Here is a 16,214-nt window from a genome sequence, read left to right as displayed (position 1 = left end):
CTTCTCCTCCCCAATGGAGCTCACAATCTAATTTTCCTGTCTCAGGCAGAAACAAATTAGGTCAAATTTCATATGGAGCCAATTAAGTGTTTTTGACTGGAGGGGTAACCAGAGTGCCTAGAAGAATCCACTCAGAGCGAGAACATACAAACTCCACACAAATTCCCCTAGTAGAATTTGACTAGGACTCCAGTGCTGCAAGACAACAAAAGCCACCTGAAGTCCCCTGAAGTCCTCCAGGCTTGTCTACTTCTATGATTATATTGGTGGTCAGTAGAATATTGTATATGTGATTTCTCTTGTAGGAAACACTGGATGAAAAAAAGAAAGAGGAATTACGGTCTTTTCTGTGTGACATAATGAACATCACTCACTGTGATGTGACCATTCACTCCTCAGAAGTGCAGCCAAAATGTATACTTTGGGTTCCAACCTCAACAGGTAAGACAAGAAAAATATCACTCATATACTATATATACATACTTGTCAACAGGAGTCAACTAAGATTTATTGGTCACAAAACTATAGAATAACTTTTCAACAAAATTACACTAATAATTAAGGAAAAAAATATTAAAATTCTGCTTAATTTTGTAATTCTGTATGGCCAATATTCGTATGTGAATTGCACCCTACTATTACAATATTTGGATTGGTTTACAAATTAAGAATGCAAAATACCTACTTGTTATTTCCCATTATTCTGTTTTACTTACCCCACCCCTATCCCCCACAGTGGTTTAGTTTGTTCTGAGGGAAAAAGACATTACAGTTTTGCATGAACAGTGGTCATTCTACTTAAAGTGGCTGCAGCTCCGATTCTATCAGGGTTTTGGATTTAAAATTACATCAAAAGCATATCTGTACCCCTCACAGAACTGAAGCTATAGCTGTTTGAAGTCAAGTTGGGAATACTGAATTTACAGCCCTTCACAGAAATAGACAAACTAAAATATAACTTTTATTCAAAACTCCGTAAGATTAAGACATGGGCTAACAGACAAACAAAAAATGTAAAGACTCAGGGACAGGTTGAATGTACAACAGGGTAGGTCAGGAATTTAAAGACTCAATGGGCAAATGACCTGATCCTGATTGTGATCCAGTGCGGACGATATTATGACTGGGTCTATAATGACTAGAGATGAGCGAACGTACTCGTCCGAGCTTGATATTCGTGCGAATATTAGGGTGTTCGGGATGCTCGTTACTCGTAACGAGTACCACGCGGTGTTCCGGTTACTTTCAGTTTCCTCTCTGAGACGTTAGCGCGCTTTTCTGGCCAATTGAAAGACAGGGAAGGCATTACAACTTCCCCCTGTGACGTTCAAGCCCTATACCACCCCCCTGCTGTGAGTGGCTGGGAAGATCAGATGTCACCCGAGTATAAAAATCGGCCCCTCCCGCGGCTCGCCACACATGCCTTGTGAGTTAGCTGAGGGACAGTGGTATCGTGCTGGAGCTGCTGTAGGGAGAGCGTTAGGAGTTAGTGTAGGCTTCAAGAACCCCAACGGTCCTTCTTAGGGCCACATCTACGTGTGTGCAGGCTGCTGTTAGCAGTGGAGAAAATTTTTTTTCTTCTCAAAATCGGCAGTGCAGAGCATTGCACCCGGCATTAGGGACAGAAGTGGTGCTTAGGCAGGGAGAGTGTTAGGAGTGAGTGTAGCCTTCAAGAACCTCAACGGTCCTTTCTAGGGCCACATTTAACCGTCTGCAGTACTGTGCTGGCTGCTGTTAGCTGTGTTCCTTTTTTTTCCCTCAAAATCGGCGGTGCAGAGCATTGCACCCTGCATTGATACTACAGGCACAGAATTGTGTAGGCAGGGCCACAACACAGTTATCAGTCATTGAATAAGCACAGTGGGCCTATCCTTTTAAACAAAAGGGAAAAAAGTATATTTGCCCTGCCTCTGACAGCCGTCAGGGCTCTGGGTACGTGTGTGCTGCGTGGAGAACGTAAAAAAATCAGACGCAACCAGCTACGGTTGAGTACAGCCTTGCGCCAATTTCTTTCCTGCCTGGGAAATACCTGCTCTGCCACAGTTAGTAACTCTGCAACAGTAAAGTTCTGTGACAGTTTTGCAGGGCCGCAACACAGTTATTAAAATTATTATTCAGTGAATAGACGCAGTGGGCCTATCCTTTTAAACAGAAGGGGAAAAAGTATATTTGCCCTGCCTCTGACAGCCGTCAGGGCTCTGGGTACGTGTGTGCTGCGTGGAGAGCGTAAAAAAATCAGACGCAACCAGCTACGGTTGAGTGCAGCCTTGCGCCAATTTCTTTCCTGCCTGGGAAATACCTGCTCTGCCACAGTTAGTAACTCTGCAACAGTAAAGTTCTGTGACAGTTTTGCAGGGCCGCAACACAGTTATTAAAATTATTATTCAGTGAATAGACGCAGTGGGCCTATCCTTTTAAACAAAAGGGAAAAAAGTATATTTGCCCTGCCTCTGACAGCCGTCAGGGCTCTGGGTACGTGTGTGCTGCGTGGAGAACGTAAAAAAAAATCAGACGCAACCAGCTACGGTTGAGTGCAGCCTTGCGCCAATTTCTTTCCTGCCTGGGAAATACCTGCTCTGCCACAGTTAATAACTCTGCAACAGTAAAGTTCTGTGACACTTTTGTAGAGCCGCAACACAGTTATTAAACTTAGTAGTATTCATTGAATACACGCAGTGTGGCTTGTCCTTTGAAAAACAAGGGAAAAAATTGTATTTTGGCTGCAGGCTTGCGCCACTTTCTTTCCTGCCTGGGAAATCAAATCACTGGTAATACACCATGCTGAGGGGTAGGGGTAGGCCTATAGGACGTGGACGCGGGCGAGGACGCGGAGGCCCAAGTCAGGGTGTGGGCACAGGCCGAGCCAGTGTGGTGGCCAGGGGTAGAGGCAGGGCCAGACCGAATAATCCACCAACTGTTTCCCAAAGCGCCCCCTCGCGCCATGCCACCCTGCACAGGTCAAGGTGCTCTACGATGTGGCAGTTTTTCACAGAGACGCCTGACGACCGACGAACAGTGGTGTGCAACCTTTGTCGCGCCAAGATCAGCTGGGGAGGCACCACCAACAGCATGCGCAGGCATATGATGGCCAAGCACCCCACAAGGTGGGACGATGCCCGTTCACCGCCTCCAGTTTGCACCACTGCCTCTCCCCCTGTGCCCCAACCTGCCACTGAGATCCAACCCCCCTCTGAGGACACAGGCACTACCGTCTCCTGGCCTGCACCCACACCCTCACCTCCGCTGTCCTCGGCCCCATCCAGCAATGTCTCTCAGCGTAGCGTCCAGACGTCGCTAGCGCCACAGTTTGAGCGCAAGCGCAAGTACAACGCCACGCACCCGCACGCTCAAGCGTTAAACGTGCACATTGCAAAATTGATCAGCCTAGAGATGCTGCCGTATAGGCTTGTGGAAACGGAGGCTTTCAAAAGCATGATGGCGGCGGCGGCCCCGCGCTACTCGGTTCCCAGTCGCCACTACTTTTCCCGATGTGCCGTCCCAGGCCTGCACGACCACGTCTCCCGCAACATTGTACGCGCCCTCACCAACGCGGTTAATGCCAAGGTCCACTTAACAACAGACATGTGGACAAGCACAGGCGGGCAGGGCCACTATATCTCCCTGACGGCACATTGGGTGAATTTAGTGGAGGCTGGGACAGAGTCAGAGCCTGGGAACGCTCACGTCCTACCCACCCCCAGAATTGCGGGCCACAGCTCGGTGGTGGTATCTGCGGCGGTGTATGCTTCCTCCACTAAAGCACCTTCCTCCTCCTCCTCCTCCAACGCAACCTCTGTCTCGCAATCAAGATGTGTCAGCAGCACGTCGCCAGCAGTCGGTGTAACGCGGCGTGGCAGCACAGCGGTGGGCAAGCGTCAGCAGGCCGTGCTGAAACTACTCAGCTTAGGAGAGAAGAGGCACACGGCCCACGAACTGCTGCAGGGTCTGACAGAGCAGACCGACCGCTGGCTTGCGCCGCTGAGCCTCCAACCGGGCATGGTCGTGTGTGACAACGGCCGTAAGCTGGTGGCGGCTCTGCAGCTTGGCAGCCTCACGCACGTGCCATGCCTGGCCCATGTGTTTAATTTGGTGGTTCAGCGCTTTCTGAAAAGCTACCCCCACTTGTCATACCTGCTCGGAAAGGTGCGCCAGCTCTGCGCACATTTCCGCAAATCCCACACGCACGCTGCCACCCTGCGGACACTGCAACATCGGTTTAATCTGCCAGTGCACCGACTGCTGTGCGACGTGCCCACACAGTGGAACTCTACGCTCCACATGTTGGCCAGACTCTATGAGCAGCGTAGAGCTATAGTGGAATACCAACTTCAACTTGCGCGGCGCAGTGTGAGTCAGCCTCCTCAATTATTTACAGAAGAGTGGCCCTGGTTGGCAGCCATCTGCCAGGTCCTTGGAAAATTTGAGGAGTCTACCCAGGTGGTGAGCGGCGATGCTGCAATCATTAGCGTCACCATTCCTCTGCTATGCATCTTGAGAAGTTCCCTGCAAAGCATAAAGGCAGACGCTTTGCGCTCGGAAACAGAGCCGGGGGAAGACAGTATGTCGCTGGATAGTCAGAGCACCCTCCTGTCTATATCTCAGCGCGTTCAGGAGGAGGAGGAGGAGCATGAGGAGGATGAGGAGGAGGGGGAAGAGACAGCTTGGCCCACTGCTGACGGTACCCATGCTGCTTGCCTGTCATCATTTCAGCGTGTATGGCCTGAGGAGGAGGAGGAGGAGGATCCTGAAAGTGATCTTCCTAGTGAGGACAGCCATGTGTTGCGTACAGGTACCCTGGCACACATGGCTGACTTCATGTTAGGATGCCTTTCTCGTGACCCTCGCGTTACACGCATTCTGGCCACTACGGATTACTGGGTGTACACACTGCTCGACCCACGGTATAAGGAGAGCCTTTGAACTCTCATTCCCGAAGAGGAAAGGGGTTCGAGAATGATGCTATACCACTTACTGCTATGTATTGCAGTAAGAGAGGGCTCCAAACGCCCGAGATACCTTACCACTAAGGCGACAGGAGCATTTATTCCCTATGCCCAGATCCAAATTCGGGCAACATCTATCTGCCCGCAATGAATGACTGGCATTTTGCTTTCTACTCTTTGCCTATATATATTTTGGGCAATAATATTTAGCTCCTGATGAACTACTGGTAACCACAGTAGGGAAACGAGTCGAGCTGAAAAATTTAGTTAAAAAAATCTCACTAAAAATCTTTGAGCTGAAAAAATCTTGCTGCTCCATCTTCTTACATCTGTTGTCAGTCTATTTTTGACAATTTACGCCCATTTATTGACGCATATTTAGGACCAGATATTCAGGTCCTCGCGCACATTTATATCTAATACTCTGGGCCATTATATGTCATTATAGACCCAGTCATAATATCGTCTGCACAGGATCACAATCAGGATCAGGTCATTTGCCCATTGAGTCTTTAAATTCCTGACCTACCCTGTTGTACATTTAACCTGTCCCTGAGTCTTTACGTTTTTTGTTTGTCTGTTAGCCCATGTCTTAATCTTACGGAGTTTTGAATAAAAGTTATATTTTAGTTTGTCTATTTCTGTGAAGGGCTTCAGATTCTACTATATAGACATATTTTTGCCCCTGTGATTCTACTGAATTTACAGCAGTCATTTCAGTCAGTAAGTGCAAAGAGGGAAGGGGTGTGGAGGCCAGTGGGCAGCAGAGAAGCTCTGAGATTGTCCTGTTTATCTTCCCCCATCCAAGTTAATTTTTGTTCATGTTACCACCCCATCAATCAGAGAGCATAGTTGCTTCCTGAATGACACAAATGGGGTTTTCCCAAGGAAAGAAGTGAAATCACGAGCACTTGCTAATATAATCACTCATCTCCATTGTTTAACCCTGCAGATGCTGAAGGCATAGCTGACTGTGTCATCTAAACATTTTTACAGAAAAAAAATGAAAAAAACTTTTTCCCCTTACACAGGGCTTTAAATATTGAAAAACAGAAAAGAACAAAAAATAAATAAAACTGCACACAATTGGCATTGTCACATCTATACCAACCGATGGTCTAAAATATTACATCATATATCCAGCAAGGTAAATTCTGTAAAAAAAAAAAGTCAAAATATCAATTTTCTGAGCATCTCCGTTTTTTTCCCCCAAACAGAAATCAAAAATAATTAAAAAGGTATATGTACCTTAAAATGGTACCAATAAAAACTACAAGTTTTCCCACAAAAAACAAGCCTAATACAGTTTGTCGTTTGAAATGTAAAAATGCTCAAACTTGCTGTCCAAACTGCAGGCATCATGTTATAGAGACGGAGGAGCTGAGCAGACTGATATATAGTTTTGTGGAAAAGATTAGTATAACTTTATAACTAGTATCCAATCCATTTATATCTCTGCTCATTCTGAGATGAACAGTCCAGTGGGCGGTCCTATCAGTGATTGACAGCTACCTGTATATGACTATACACGCAGAGAAGGCTGTCATTCACTGATAGCCCCACCCACTGGACTGTTCAGCTCAGATTGAGCAGTGATATAAATGAATAAAATACAAGTTATATTGAATCTTTCCCCATAAAGCAATATATCATTCTGCTCAACTCCTCCTGCTTTATAACATGATGCCTGCAGATTGGACAGCAGGTTAAAGCTGACAGGTTTTTTTTTTCTGAACATTTTCTTTAATTTTGTTTCTTTTTATTGATCCACTTATGGGACATAACCCTTGTAATCCTTTGATCACTTACAGCACAAAATACCTAAAATAAATTTCTTGATGGTCCATAAAAAGAGGGCACTGGAATTACTGCAGAAAAGGGCGCTGCATAAATTTTACAGCATTTACGGCATGTGTGAAGTAAGCCTAAATGCTAGTAATGTGTTTGCATCAGTGCGTACAAACATGTATAACTTATTTTTTTGGTCTTTCATTTATTTTGTAATGTATCCATAAAAAATGTCATCTGTCCGTGACTTTTAGGTGTTATCCAGAAAAAGGAACAATTGAGGTTATCAACCGGCTATGTAAGCTGTAGTGGGAAGTGGAAACTCCTATAAGTAAAACCAGCTTTGACATGAGGAAAAAGTTGGAAAAGTTGGTTTAAGAAAAGAAATGTTTTACAGCTGTTTTTCATGGTTTCTGGTGCTTTTATACATACACTTATGTGACCGAGTCTTGTGCAGTCTGACCAATATCCATCTAGATTTATGTGTGTATATATTGCCAGATGATCTGATCTGTAATAATGGCCCCTTTACTACTATAATGTGACAGAGAAGCCATAAAAATAGCTTGGTTGAGCTCGATGTGTGGGAGCATGACACGCCACGAATATAACTGTTGTGGCTAAATGGACATGAATCCCCCACAGATATGTTGCAAAATCTAGAGATGTTTTTCCCACCTGAATCTCCATGGTTTTGGAATGAGACATTGAGTTGTTGATGTACTTTTGGACAATTACTGCATATTTATGTTCTTATCTATTTTGAGGCTAGTTTGTGGAAAATGTTTTGCCTCACCTGTTTCCTGCAAATGCTTCTGTCTACTCAGCTAGCCAGCGTGCAGAAATTTCTATCTACTTCCCCTTAAAATCTGATAAGGTAAAAACAGATAACATATTGTCCATAAAGGAAATACTGGGACAAACATCTCTAAAGACTACATAAGTTCATGTTAATGTTTTTTTCCAAGCAAATACTATTGATGACCTAGTCTCAGGATAGGTCATCAATAGTTGATCGGCTGGGTTCCACCACTCAGGACCCTGACAGATCGGCTGATCAGGCACCAGCTAACACACAGGGTTGAGAGCGGAAACAATAGTTCTGACCACTGTGTAATGGGCAGAGCTGGTAATTGTGAATGCAGCTCTTTCATTAAAATCAATGACCGCTGTGCTTGTAACTACCAGCACCAGCCACTACACAGTGGTCGGAGCTAACTGCTTTAGCTACAAACTCTGTGTGTTGTGTCGCTGACAGTGTAGTGGTCCAGAGTTGGAGGCCCACAGTACATATCTAGCTACCTCATGTGGTGTGTGTGTGCAGATGTATTGTCTATGGTGTTAACTTGTGTGTATTGGCCTAGACAGGTCACTAAAAAGTCAACGTCTGGTGTCTGTTCCAACTAACATGTGCATGACTGAGCATAATTCACCCTAACTTGCTCTGTGTTTTGTCAGTCAACCCTGGCTAGCCCTGGGATTGGCTAGGGAGGATTTCACCTAGCTCAGGATTGGTTGGTGGGGAGATATAAAGGTCAGAGTATGGGTGTGGAAAACAGAGAGAAGAGGAAGGAAAAGAAGAGAGAGACCAAGATGTAGGCTAAGAGAAAGCCAAGGAGGAGGTCAAGGCAGGCCTCGCAGTAACCAAGCTAAGCCTGAGCTCAAGTCAAATCTGAGCTCATGTCAAATCCAGCTTAACCTAGTCTAGATCAAGTCACATAGAAACAGGGGAATTCAAGTCGTGGAGCTGGCCGTAGGACAGTCTTTTTCCACCCTACCAGAAGGCATCTGAGTCAGGGCAGACCCTGTACAACTTTAAGGAAATCAGGCCTTGTAACCGTGAGTTTACCATATCCCTACCTAGTCAGAAAGTGTGTCGACAACAGAGACTGCATTCTTTCCTCCATTCCTCGACAAATAACCACCCAGAGCTGCAGCCAGTTAACATAGTAAGACAGTCTCACTACTAAGAAGGTTGAAGGAATCAGTACATGTGATTGGAAGTGGTGGAGAAGGAGTTAGAGTCATTTATGACTGAATTGAACTTTTGTACTGAATCCGTGATACTCAGAAAACTGTGTGCCTGCAGTTTTATTGCAACCTATTATTGCAACTGATCAACTATTGATGACCTGGATAATCAAATTGTATTTGGGCAGAAAACCCCATTAATATCTTGAAGTAGACTCATTTAGCAATGTGCCCAAGATGCACTAAAATGTTTTCTACTGCATGTTAGCATAGGCATAAGTAGGGTGTCTTATTGGGGTGCATTCACGTTGCAATTGCTGTGCACATTTGTTGTATGTGTGGGGAAAGCTCCTGGCTTATAAGTCTAAAGTATCCATAAACCAAAAGATTATCCTTTAAGAAGCTTAATTGGTATAACTTTTTTGCTATATAAAATGGCATAGTTAACTACGCTATTCTACACACAGGCATACAGGAAAATGCTATAGGTTTGTTTAATATTGGAGCCTATGGGTGATGTATGCCGTTGCATGTATATGCAATGACATTAATGAAATCCATTCATCGGAGGTATACATCGAGGAATGCACCCTTGGTATTTGAGCTCTAAGGGCAGCTTCACATGGATGTATTTACATCGGCAAATTTTGCACATGCAATACGCAGAGAATAGAATTTTCAATGAATTTGTTCTCATTACTACTTTATGCGCGTGCAACAAAGCTGGCCTTAGTGCCTTGCTTCAGTATAATGTTTACGGACTTTTAAGTCGGCTCAGGAAGAGCAAGATTTTGAGGACAAGATTGATAGATACAGCATGGGAAGTTAAATAGAGTATAGAAACAAAAAGTATTATTTTTTTAATAAAAATGCATTTTCGTTCTCCCAACTGAATACTTTACAATATTTCATTATAACATCACGTCTAAACAATGTGATTATTCTTTCAGATGCAAAGGACAGACTTCAAGATAAAACATATACCGCTAATAAGTCGGTGAGTTTGTATGAATAAACTATAAGTATTATTACCTACCATAAACGAATAAAAAGCCTGAACATTATTGTGGAAATTTACTTGGAGCAGCATTTTAGATGCCAATCTCACTTAAGACTGCGCCATTGTGAAGTGCGCCAAGCTTATTAAGTCTGGCCAGTGCAGGTGTCAGACTGAAATCTATGCCACCGACAAGCTGGTGAAATCACAGCTATATTTTATGCTAGCTTCTGGCATAAAGTGCAGTAAATCAGATGGGCCCATGAAGTTACACCTCCTTTTTATAAGCTTTATCCCACTTTTAGAAAAATGGCAAGCGAGACACAGGGAAGCCAAAAACGCGTAAATTTCTGTGCAAGTGGAACTTGCACAAAAATTTGCAACTTTTAAGCCGCTTTACAAGGTCCGAGAAAATTGTGCGAGATTAGTGGGTGGTTGCGGGATGTACAAATCTCGCGTGCATATGAACCCCATACTTTTGAATGCATTAATACACATGAGCGACTTTATCCCGCACTGAATCCAAGTGCGATAAGAAAATCATGGCATGTCCTATCTTTTCACGTTCCTCGGAACACATTGCCCATTTATTTCAATGGGATCTTTAATGCATTGCATGGTTCTCGCATGCTGTGCAATAAAAGGTTCCCCACTTTAATTAATGGAAAATACTTCTGATCCTCTGTCGCACGTGAAACTCGTGCAAGAGGATCGGAACTTTACCAGTGCACGAACATGATATCAGGATGAGTTTTGCAGTCTGGTATCATGCTCACCCCTGTGTAGGAAGCCTTATGCACCACAAATTTGGCGTATGGGGTTGTTAAATCTCCTCTCTTGTTACCATACGTGCAGAGAATTTGAAGAATATATTGTGAACTTGACATTAGTTTTCAATTTTAGTCCTAGTTCTGTATTTAAGCTGAGAGTGGGATGGGGGAATCATGTTTACACTAGGAAGAACGAATACTAAAGAAATGAAAGAAGGAGAGAAAATGGCGCAGATTTAAGTGTAGTAATTAGAGATGAGCGAACGTACTCGGTAAGGGCGATTTCACAATCGAGCACCGCGATTTTCGAGTACTAAGTACGAGGTCTACTTGACTATTTGTATTTTGAAGGCAATACCTATGTGGGTCCACCCCTCTCCCTCCTCTATTCTACCACTTAATCTGTTTAAGAAGAGTGGGGGGATCTTTATGCATTGTACCTGATAAAGACCCCAATGTGGGGTGGAAGAGCTTTTTTCAGTTGGACTATTTTTATTTTAATTTCAATTAGACTAATCAGCTTCATTCATGCAAAAGCCAATTAAGGGACCTTTCCCACATGTGGAATATTTTTGCAAGACGCACATTAATCTGTTACGGTAAATTTTTTAGTCCATAACCCTCAGTGGTGGGCTGGGTTGGGCCCCCAGCAACCAACAAACCTTTGGGGCCATCCTGCCCCCCGCTGTCAAAAGGCCTGGCTGCTTGCAGAGCTTATGGTATCTTCCTTTCAGAGACACACTTGCACAAGAGACGGAACCTGACGTCCGACACTGTCCACGCTATCTCTTATAGCATAACCTCACTCCCAGGCTGTGGAGTCAGTAAGCCAAACCTCCAACTCCACGATTTTCCCAGACTCCTTCATATATGACTCATGTTTTTTAAGTGATAAATTGACTGTATTAAAATGGTAACTTCTGGCTTTTCATGACCATTATGATAAAATAATCCAGCTGCATTCCACCTCCTAGTTACCAAAGTTTTTGATAGATAGGGGCTTAGATGAATAGAACATATATTTATAGGACATTCCAAAACATTGCTAAATGAAAGGAAATATGCTACAAATTCTGCATCTAATTATATGTACCATATTTATATGTATATATTCTTTTATAACTCGGAGTCCGGTTTGGTACATTTCTACAGACTCTGACCCCACCAAAATGGGACTCTAACTCCTCAGGGGGTAAGAGCGAGTTTATGCAGCATCGGGCTATGCCCTGTCTCCTGTTTGAGTGGGCCTGTGAAAGGAAAATACTGTAAGCTGTTAAAGCAGGGGTCACAGAGGAGTGTCTTCTTGATTGGGGCTACAGATGACTTATTGCAAATTGGGGGCTACAGAAGCATCACTATTATTGGGGCACAGTGGGTGTGCTATTACTAATTGGAGCCACAGAGAGGTCACTGTTATCAACTGGGGCCACATACAGTTCCTATTACCTAGTGGAACCACAACAGGTGCACTATTAATTTTGGCACAACAAGGGGGCACTAATACTTTTGGAGTAACAGTGGAAGCACTATTACTATAAGGAGGGTTGCAGAAGCAAGATGGGAAAAGTACACAGAAGCTACTCATGGCTGGAAGAAATATGTGGTGGTTTGGATCCAGAGAGAAGAAAACTGAATAAAGATGATTCTAAACAGAAACAAAATCACCTCTGATAGCTTGTAAACTCACTGTGTAAATTTGGCATTTGAGTACATTATAGGCTGGGATCATTGATGAAACTGGCCATATAGAGGAAAAAATATATTTTCCCATTCTGGAACTGTATTTATGTTAGGAGCTTAGTTCTGATAAGTATACATGAGCTTCGTTCTAGGGATAAATTTATGTTAGGAGCTTGGTTCTGGTGTTATATCTATTTTATGAGCTTGGTTCTGGTTTATGTTGTGAGGTTGGCTCTGCATCTACGTACTGAGGTTGGCTTGTGCTGTTTTATGAGCTTGGTTCTGTATTCATGTACTGAGGTTGCTTCTGGTGCTGTATTTAAAATAGGGCGCCTACCCACTAGCGATATATTTTCTTGTGATGCGAGAGCCTCATGCCTTGCAGTGCAGAGAAAACTCTGCGATAGCGCTCATTGCTTTCAATGGGGCTGGCGGCAGCAGCGCCAGCCCCATTAAAAACATAGGGAGTACATCGCGGACTTCTGCCACAGCTGTGACAGCTATGGCAGAGGATTCCTTCATCCCTGCAGGGACCACGGGGATAAGGTCCATGATGCTATCCCATTGCTTTCAATGGGGTTGGCACTGCTGCGGCCCCATTGAAAGCTGTGGATTGCAGGTAACCCCCGCAGCAATGATTTTCGGGGAAGGGCTTGAAATATAAGCCCTTTCCTGAAAAGCATCCCTAGCTGTAAAAAAAAAAAGTAAAAAAAAAAATTATACTCACCAAGAAGAGCCGCCCTCGGTCCCCATAAGGATGAAGAAATCATCTGCCATAGCTGTCACAGCTATGACAGAAGTCCGCAATGTACTCCCTATGTTTTCAATGGGGTTGGCGCTGCTGCCGCTGACCCCATTGAAAACACTGAGCAATGTCGCAGATTTTTTCTCTGCGCTGCGAGGCTTGAGAGTAAAAATCGCAAATGAGTATGAAACTATTGAAAATCATTGGCTTAATAATCATCGTTCTAGCATCGCAAGAAAAAATATCGCTAGTGGATAGGCAGCCTTAAAAAGATAAGTTAAGAACGGAAGGACATGATGTTGCTGGCTGCACACAGCAGGATTACACTGACCAGCGGCGGCCAGTAATTCATGTGTCCATGGTTTGGCTGAGTGTGGCACGCTGCACGGTGTGTTTCCACCCTTGTGGTATTTTCTCATGGCGAATTCTGGTGCAGGATTTTACATGTGAATTTTGCCCCGAAAACTGTGTTAGAAATCATCGGCTATTCTAGTTTGGATTTTGCTGTGGATCTCGGTTTTAGCTCTGTCTATAGGTAATATCCACACTTGGAATTTCTGATGCGCTTTTGCGTGAAGCAGTGACATGTGCAGAAGCATGTAGAAAATTCTGCAAATGGATTTTGTCCATTGACAGGACTAAAACTGCTGGTTGATTTTTGCCATGGTTTCAGAGGAACAATTTGTGCAGAAAACTCTGCGTCAGATTTCGCTGTGCGAACATATTTGGGTGGGCAGCTACTGATGGGCCAGCGCTGTGTGCTTCCTCACCCCAAGCTAAAATTTGCCAGCCAGCCACTGATAACCTGCATGCATACTTGTGGATTTTGGTGAAGAATATTCTACATATTTAGGTGCCTCTTGCAGAAATATTTTGCATGTATGAGAGGTCCTTAAGGGAGCACAGAGTGCAGCTGCCCCTTATTAATGGAACTGGTAGATGATAATACTACTAATAATGCATATTATATAGTGCTAACATGTTCTACAGCACTTTACAGTTCGGATAAGACATGTTCAGACACAACTAGACATTATAAAGTAACAAACTACATAACAATTCAAACAACAGGGCCCAAGGTGGAACAAAAGGTAAAAGGTGCTCCTCAGCATCAATGTCCGTCAATAATATCTTCTGATGTGGCTGAACAAGATGTTAAAATTGGGGTTTCACAGTTGCAGGAAGAACACCTAGATGGATAATCGATTTGTCACAGTAGGGTTCTGTAGTATCTCTAAAACATAGCTTTTAATCAAGACTAAATAAAAAGGAATTTGTACCACAAAGTCCTAGATTCTAGACACACAAATACACAAATAAATAAAAAACTGCACCCCTATATCCTATGAGGGGAAAGCAGTGTATGAATCGCCTAGGAAACAAATAATTTATACCAACGGTATCGGGATTTCTATCTCTGTACTCAGTGGTATACGTCCTAGAGCTAGAAAAAATTAGAAATTGGGTCGGCTCACTAAGGGTGGTGTTCCCGGATTGTTTAGACAGCTACAGCTATTCAGTAGATGGGGGACCTGTATCCTGCTTTATAGAGCACGTGCGTTAATCCTCCCATATAGAAAAAGCTGCCTTTGCTGTCAAAAAAATGCCGTAAATGTGATAACAATCACGCTAATTTAGCTAGTTTCGAAAAAATCAGGCATAAAGCTGACATCAAGGCGATATAGCTCACCCAAATTTTTTTTTTGGTGAGCTATAGCCTATCAAAAAACAATGCAGTACACCAAACTGCCAAATCAAAATTCGTTGGTTCATCAAAATTCGTTGGTTCAACGCGTTTCGGCTAAAAATGGCGTAGCCTCATCAGGAACCACCAAGAAATTTTTTACGAAAAAAAAAAAAAAATCAGCTTCTAGCTAATAGGTTAATCCCAAGATCGGGATAAAATGTTAAAATTGCATTTTCCCGCAAACATAGTTAAAAATATATGGGCAAATTGTGAGGTTACACTATATGGCCTCGGTCAGACAAGCGTTTTATTTTTTTATCGCATGAATGTCCGCGCTAAAAAAAATCACACATCACGTTTAGAAAAATCATGTGAATGGGGGAATTTGCACTCACATGTCCTATCTTTTGCAGCTGCAATTATTTCTAAAAAACTTACATGTTAATGCTTTCATCGGAAAGCATAGGTTCTAATAGAGCCGTTTTTTAAGCATGGCTATTCATCCGCTAAAAATTGCTCGTCTGACCAAGGCCTATCTGCCAATTTGTCTAGGGCTGACTCTGGAACAATATAAACAGATTTTTGTGCATTTTCTCTAGGACTCACTTCACACCAGCATTAGGTCTTCAGTCATAATTCTGTTCTTCTGTTCCGTTTTTGGAGCAGAGAAAGGGAATTAAAACAGAAATAAGCTGATCCATTTTTTCCTCATTGATTTCAATGGGTTTTTTTTTAAACAGAAAGCAAACTGAAATTTCCCATTTGCTTCTGTTCAGTTAACTTTCACTTTTTAAACGAACAAATAACTTTGTTTAAAAAAATAAAAGCTAACCTAAAGAAAATGGAAACAAATGTAAGCTTTCTGTTTTTTAAAATCCCCACTGAAATCAATGGTGTAAAAACAATCAGTTTATTTCAATTTTAATTCCATTTCTCTGCTCCAAAAACTGAATAGAGGAACAAAATTATAGCTGAAGCCCCGAAACAGAGGTGAGCAGTTAACGGTCACTCAGTGCCTAAAGCATTTTTAAAAAATTATTTTGATTTCAGTCCAGCAGCAAATGCCAAGATTGTCTAAAACCAAAACCACTAAGAGATCAGGGGAAATAAAAACACTCTACCCTCTAGAGAGAAATGTCTCATTGTGCGGGAATGTTTTTCAGTAAGGGTCTCACAGCTAAATCTTGGATTTTATCCTAAGAATTACTAATGCAAATGTTCACCAAGTGCATGCTTCTGTTTATATGGGTGTTACTGTACGCTTGGCATCCCAAAACATATAGTGAGTGACCCCATCCAACTACAAGTGCCATGGTCTGTATACACTGCATTCCTTATATGTCCTACACTAAGAATACATAACTTACTGCAATGATACAAACCAGTATTTCCCAAATTACGGTTCTCATGAGCTCCCAACAGATCACAATCTGAGGCAAGGATAATAATCACCTTTTTATATACTATACTAGCTGATATACTCGACATAGAGGTCAGTTATATTCTCAGTATATAGATATAAAGGTGAGGTAGATTCTCCTCGGTATATACACATAGAGGTGAGGTAGATTCTCCTCAGTATATACACATAAAGGTGAGGTAGATATTTCTCAGCATACAAATCATTTCCCTA

At 43.0% G+C, this 16,214-nt stretch overlaps 1 protein-coding gene across 1 annotated transcript in view; it reads left to right on the top strand.

Moving 5' to 3' along the window:
- The window catches only part of CD34 (CD34 molecule), a 96,996-nt gene that overhangs the window by 61,568 nt on the left and 19,214 nt on the right, over positions 1-16,214 (top strand). Inside the window, exons 5-6 of the mRNA XM_066600222.1 lie at positions 306-441; positions 9,653-9,699. Coding sequence (XP_066456319.1) covers positions 306-441; positions 9,653-9,699 — 183 coding nt within the window. The remainder of the gene's footprint in view (positions 1-305; positions 442-9,652; positions 9,700-16,214) is intronic.

Source organism: Eleutherodactylus coqui, chromosome 4, assembly GCF_035609145.1.
Source record: "Eleutherodactylus coqui strain aEleCoq1 chromosome 4, aEleCoq1.hap1, whole genome shotgun sequence".
Lineage (NCBI taxonomy): Eukaryota > Metazoa > Chordata > Amphibia > Anura > Eleutherodactylidae > Eleutherodactylus > Eleutherodactylus coqui.
This window is presented reverse-complemented; position numbering and strand designations above follow the sequence as displayed.